This window comes from Plasmodium sp. gorilla clade G2 (genome assembly GCF_900097015.1).
Source record: "Plasmodium sp. gorilla clade G2 genome assembly, chromosome: 4".
NCBI classification, from domain to species: domain Eukaryota; phylum Apicomplexa; class Aconoidasida; order Haemosporida; family Plasmodiidae; genus Plasmodium; species Plasmodium adleri (nom. inval.).
The window spans coordinates 745,562-751,561 of record NC_041696.1 but is presented as its reverse complement, the minus strand read 5'-3'; the positions used below and the strand labels follow the sequence as shown (position 1 = coordinate 751,561).

The 6,000-nt window shown below is 22.2% G+C and overlaps 2 protein-coding genes across 2 annotated transcripts; one reads left to right on the top strand and one right to left on the bottom strand.

Annotated features, from left to right (window-relative positions):
- Window positions 1-449: 449 nt before the first annotated feature.
- PADL01_0417500 (conserved Plasmodium protein, unknown function) lies at window positions 450-3,461 on the top strand (the record flags this gene model as incomplete). Its single annotated transcript, XM_028685295.1, has 1 exon — window positions 450-3,461. One exon carries the CDS (start codon window positions 450-452, stop codon window positions 3,459-3,461), a length of 3,012 nt encoding a protein of 1,003 aa, XP_028536808.1.
- A 650-nt stretch (window positions 3,462-4,111) lies between these two features.
- PADL01_0417400 (golgi organization and biogenesis factor, putative) lies at window positions 4,112-5,401 on the bottom strand (the record flags this gene model as incomplete). The annotated part of the gene is made up of 1 exon (XM_028685294.1): window positions 4,112-5,401. The coding sequence occupies one exon, from the start codon at window positions 5,399-5,401 to the stop codon at window positions 4,112-4,114; it is 1,290 nt and encodes a 429-aa protein (XP_028536807.1).
- Between the last annotated feature and the right edge of the window lie 599 nt (window positions 5,402-6,000).

The following is a 6,000-nucleotide window of genomic DNA, read 5'->3' as shown; positions in this document are numbered from 1 at the left end:
TATTATTATTTTTTTTTTAATAAAATTTGAGCCGTATATACATGTACCATCACTTTTACATATATATTAAATCGTATCAAATTTAATTTTTTATTGTAATTTTATACAACCCCAAAAAAAAATATATATATGTTACACATATATATGTGTATATGAATGTATATATATTATATGTATATGTAATATATTATATATATATATATATATATATATATATATATATATGTATGATCATTTATCCTTTTTTTATTTTTTTTTTTTGGTAGTATATGTATGATAAATATATATAACATATATTATCTATATTTGTATGTGTATATATTTTTATAAATATACTTATTTATATGTACATTTTAGGAAATACATATTATTTCTGGTATAATAAAAATTATAATAAAAAGATTGACAAATAGATATATTATATATATATATTAAAAAAAAAAAAAAAAATGATAACGAATACTTACAAGAAGCACAAGAAGCTTTGTCTAAGTATGCATTATAATAAAGGCCCCGTTTCAAGTAGGAGGCATAACAATTATTATGGATATAACAAATATAAGAATTATTATAATTATTATAAATTGTATAATTATAATAAGATGACGAATGATGAATATGAAGAAATACAAGACGTAGAAAATATGGGAGGTGGAATAGGAATACGTGGATCCGGTTATAGAAATGTATCTTCATTGAATGATACATATTGTAAGGGGAGGCCTACATATAAGTATATTGATCAAAAGGATTGTAAGAACTTACTAAGAGAAAAGAAAAAGAATCACACAAGTGATGATAGCAGTACTATTAATAATAAAAATGGTAATGAAAAAAAGAAAATCATCAAAATATTAAAGAGACCTACTGAAGAGGAAATGAAAAAGGAGAAGAAAATAAATAGTAAGGAACAAAAGAATTATGATAATAAAAAAGGTGAAAAAAGTAATAGTAGTAAGGATGAAAATAATGTTGAATCGAAACAGTCAAAGGAAGGAGAAGAAGTAGAAAAAGTAGAACAAATACATTGTGAAAGATATCTTGGAAGAGATTATGTAGATGGAGATAAAAAAAAGGAACAACAAAAGAAAAAAAAGAAAAAAGAAAAGAAAAAGGAAGGGTCGCAAGATATAGAAGAAAAAGAAGATAAGCAAAAGAAAGAAAGGAAAGAAAAGAAGTTGAAAAAAAAGGCAAAGGAGGAAAAGTCCAAGAAAGATAATAAAACCATAGCGAAAACGAAGAAATCAAAGGATCAATTTAAATTTTCATCTACACAAGAATTATTTAATTTATTATTGAAGGATGTGAAGAAGGAGGAGGACTTCTTAGAAGCCATAAATGATCCTGAAGAAAGTGGAGAAAAGAAGAAGCAAAAGAAGGAAGGAGTAGATGCAAGCATAAAAGAAAAGAGAAATATAATTGATAAGATAAGTAGCAAAATTGGAAAGTTGAATAATAAATATGAGGCAAATAAAACTGTAGAGGAGGTGAGAAAGAAAGATGATGTTAATGTGATATCTAAGGAGAATGAAAGGATGATAAAAAGTAAGAGCATTACACCTAATGGTAATAATAATAATAATAAAAATAATAATAATTGTGATGATGAGGTTGTAGGAAGAACAAGTACAGATGTATATCATAAAGGATGCATATCTCATTTGAACAACAACCATTTAAATAGTAGTGGTAATAGTACTTATCTTAACCATGTTGATAATAAGGAGAGCGTCGATAAAATTTACGTAGATGCTATGATTAATTATCAGAATAACATGAATGTAAATAATTATTCGCATATGATGAATATGACATGTAATAATAATAATAATAATAATAATAGTAGTAGTAGTGGTAATAATAATGATGTGATGAAGAATGGAAAGAAAGATGCTATGTGGAAAGAATACGTACATTTAAAAAATAAGAGGAGCAAGCATAAAAATTACAATACCACACATAATAACAATCATAATAATAGTAGTAATATGGAAAAGATGAACATGAATAATATGAATACAAATGTGAATAATAATAATAAGAGACAGACATCTAAGATTATGAAGAATTTAGAAAAAAAATGTCACAGTAAGTTTGCAACTGTGTTGTTAGGAGGAAAGAAGTTAGAACAGAAGCATGATGAAATAGGGCATGTAGTACAAAAAGAAGAAGAGGATGATGAAGCAAGAAAAATAAATATGAGAATAGGAAATATAAATTATATGATGAAATATGGTCCTTCAGATAAAATTATATTAAATGGAATGAATGAAACCAAAAAAAATGACAACCTTGATATGAGTGATAATGTAAATATAAGTGGTAATAACATGAATAATGTGAGTCCTAGGACTAAACCTGGATCTGTATCAGGAGCTGTTGCAGGTATAGTTTCCCCTCCAAACGTTATAAATTACAATTCGAAAGTAGATGTGTCGAATAACAATAAAACGATTAACATAAAAAAGGAAGAAGAGGCTGGTCAATTTGTGATACCTTTATATATGAGATCACCTAAGCCTGAACAAATTCCAATACCTCTTTATTTCTCAGAGGGAGAAAATATGATACTTCCAAAGGAGGACTTGAGTCTTGATGAGAAGAAGAATATGAAAGTTGCAGTTAATAATGAAATGAATGATAATATGATGGGTTATGCAAATGGTACAATATGTAACAATAACAATATGAATAATAACAATATGAATAATATTAATATGAATAATAACAATATGAATAATATGAATAATATTAATATGAATAATATTAATAATATGGTTACGATGAACCCGTTGAGTAGTTTCAGCTACAATCTAAATGACACAAACAACAATTTATTGAACGACCCTCTGAACAACCACGTAAGGATGTTTAAAGAAAAGCTTGCCAATGCACAATATGTGAAGACCAAAAATTATACAAGGAATTTAAAGGAATATCTATATATGAATATGCCGAAAGATAAGAATCCTTTAAATTATTCGAAGAAAAAGAAAAAGACTTTCTTAAATAGGAATTATGTAACATTTAATGTGGAAGCAAATAATCATGGTAAGATGATGGGAGTAAACCATGATATGGCAAAAAGTGCAGATAGGAATAACATGAAGAGTGTGAATGGTAGTATATATAATAATAATAATATGAACAATATGAATAATATGAATAATATGAATAATATGAATAATATGAATAATATGAACAATATGAACAATATGAACAATATTAACCATAGTAGTAGTAATAATAATAATATTAGTAATGGTATGCATTCCTTTCATATGATGAAGGCATCCTATTATAATGGTTGCAACTTGAACAAGGGAGGACGGTATTTTAAGGTGGACAAATATTTTTATAGTAGAAAGTATAAAGTTAGAACTCATTATGGTGATAACAATGGTCATCATAAGTACAGGCACTTTCAATTTTTGAAGGATATAAAGATAGCAGTATATTGATTCGAGTGTTCAAAATATAAAAGTGGATATATATATATATGTATATGTATATACATTTATGTGTGTGAATTTAATTGTGTGAGATTTTTTATTTTTTTATATTATATCAAACGTGTAAATATATATATATATATATATATATATATGTGTGTGTGGAAAATTATGCTTATGCATGTTTTAGTGTACCCTTTTTTATTTGACGAGAAGGCGAACGTGTTTTTTCTTTTTTTTTTTTTTATTAAAAAAAACTTATGAACGTTTTGATTATATATTTTATTTGAATCGGAGGAATAAAAAGAAATGAATTTATAAAATAATTGTATTATTTGAAAAGAAAAAAAAAAAAAAAAAAAATTTTTTTTCCTGATTTGGAAAAATGATAAAATAGGAAATTAATAATTTGATATATATGTAAACATATACATATTAGTATATTTTTATAAATAATTTATTTGACGTTAATAGAAAGTTTATAAAAAAATGAAAAATAAAAATAAAAATATAAATATAAATAATATATATATAAATAGTATATATATAAATAATATATATATGTATGTATGTATGGGTGTGTGGTTATTATTAGTCCATCATTTGAATAAGATATAATTGTTGCTACATTATAATGAACATGCTATATATAAAATAGTTTATTTGTTGGCATGTTTAGTAAGGTCCAATATTTTTTGTACATTATTAATATACTTGGTTATTTGATTATTGAGATGTTTCCAATTTTCTTCATCAAAATTTCTAAGTATGGTTGTTTTCATATGAACTGTTTGATTGATTTGATCTATTTTGGCATCTATAACACCACTACCAATAGCTGTAACAAGAATATTTTCTATTTGAACTAGTGAAATATTTAATTGTTTTGAAATGGATTGTAGATTTTGTACTTTCTGATCATTGAATAATGATATAATTGATAATAGATAAATTTTATTTTCACAAGCTTGAATATCAATATTATAATTTTTAAAAAATTCTAATCCATGTTTATTTTTAAATACTAAGAATTCATGTATAGTATATTTATAGAAAATAAGTAATAATTCATATAATGCTTGATGTTGAGGTATATATTGTAAATTTTGTATAGCTTGTAAATTAATAATTTCATGAAAATAAATATTATTATTAATATTTATAGCATCTACAATTAATTCAATACTAGCATTAATACAATTTGTATGATTTAAAATATCTTTATTTTCATTATCATAATAATAAATATGTTTTTTTAAATGTTCATATGATTCATCAAATTTTTTTAATTTCTTTAATTCTTGTGATATAATTAAATAGATATGTCTTTTTTCTCTAGTAGATATATTCCATTCTTTAATCCAATCATCTATAAATTTTATATATGGTAACATATTATGAAATATATTATTTTGAGAACAAAATTGTAATATTGCAATAAAAGTTGGAAATCGAAATGAAAAATTTACATTAAATGAATTATATAATAATTGTAATATTTTTAAACGTAATTCTGGAAATTCATTATAATTTTTTATTGCTTTAATAAAATTATTTGTAGCATTATTTAATTCTTCAACACTCTTAAATTCTAATTGTAATATAGATATTAATATTACAAAATATTCTTCTACTTCTTTATAAAATTCATTATAACTCTTTACACTCTCTTTATTATCTATTATTACTTTTATTTTATTATTTTTTTTGGTTTCTACTAACGTTTCAAATACAAAATCACTTGCTGATAATAATAATGAAAATATCTCAGATCTATTATTACATTCAGAATCTTTATCTTGCTTCTGATATATATTCAAAAACTTTTTAAAAAATACTTCATACTCTTGAATATTCTTCTCTTTTAAAATTCCTAATATCCAATCTCCAATCGTTACTGCTGTCACAGTACCTGACAGGTCATGCGTTAGCTGAATATAAACAGACATCTTTTTAAATTTAATTATTTCAATACCCTAAATTATAATGAAATATATTATTTTAAATAAACCTTCACTACGCCTTACTATATTACTACCCTTTTTTAAAAACAACTTAAATATTAAATTATATATATATAAATAAATATAAATATATTAATAAATATCTTTTTTTTTTTTTACGAATATTATTATCATATAAAATAAATAAATATATAATATTATATATATTTTTTATTTATATAATATTATGCTGTTTTTTTTTGTTTTTTTTTGTTTTTCCTCTTTAATACTTTTTTTTTATTATTTCTTATTTTTTTTTTTTAAATTACGAAAATTTAAATATATGAATAAATTTTACAAATAATAAATATATAAATAATTAAAAAAAATGTAAATATAATATATAATATTATGTATATTTTTTTTTTTTTTTATAATATTAAAATTTACAATTTTTTTTTTATATACCTACATTTATATGATATATTATATATTATATATATAATATCCTCAAATATATATTAAATTTATTTTATCACTCATATATATAATTATATATATATTTAAATATATATATATATTTTTTTCTTTTAACATTAAGAAGA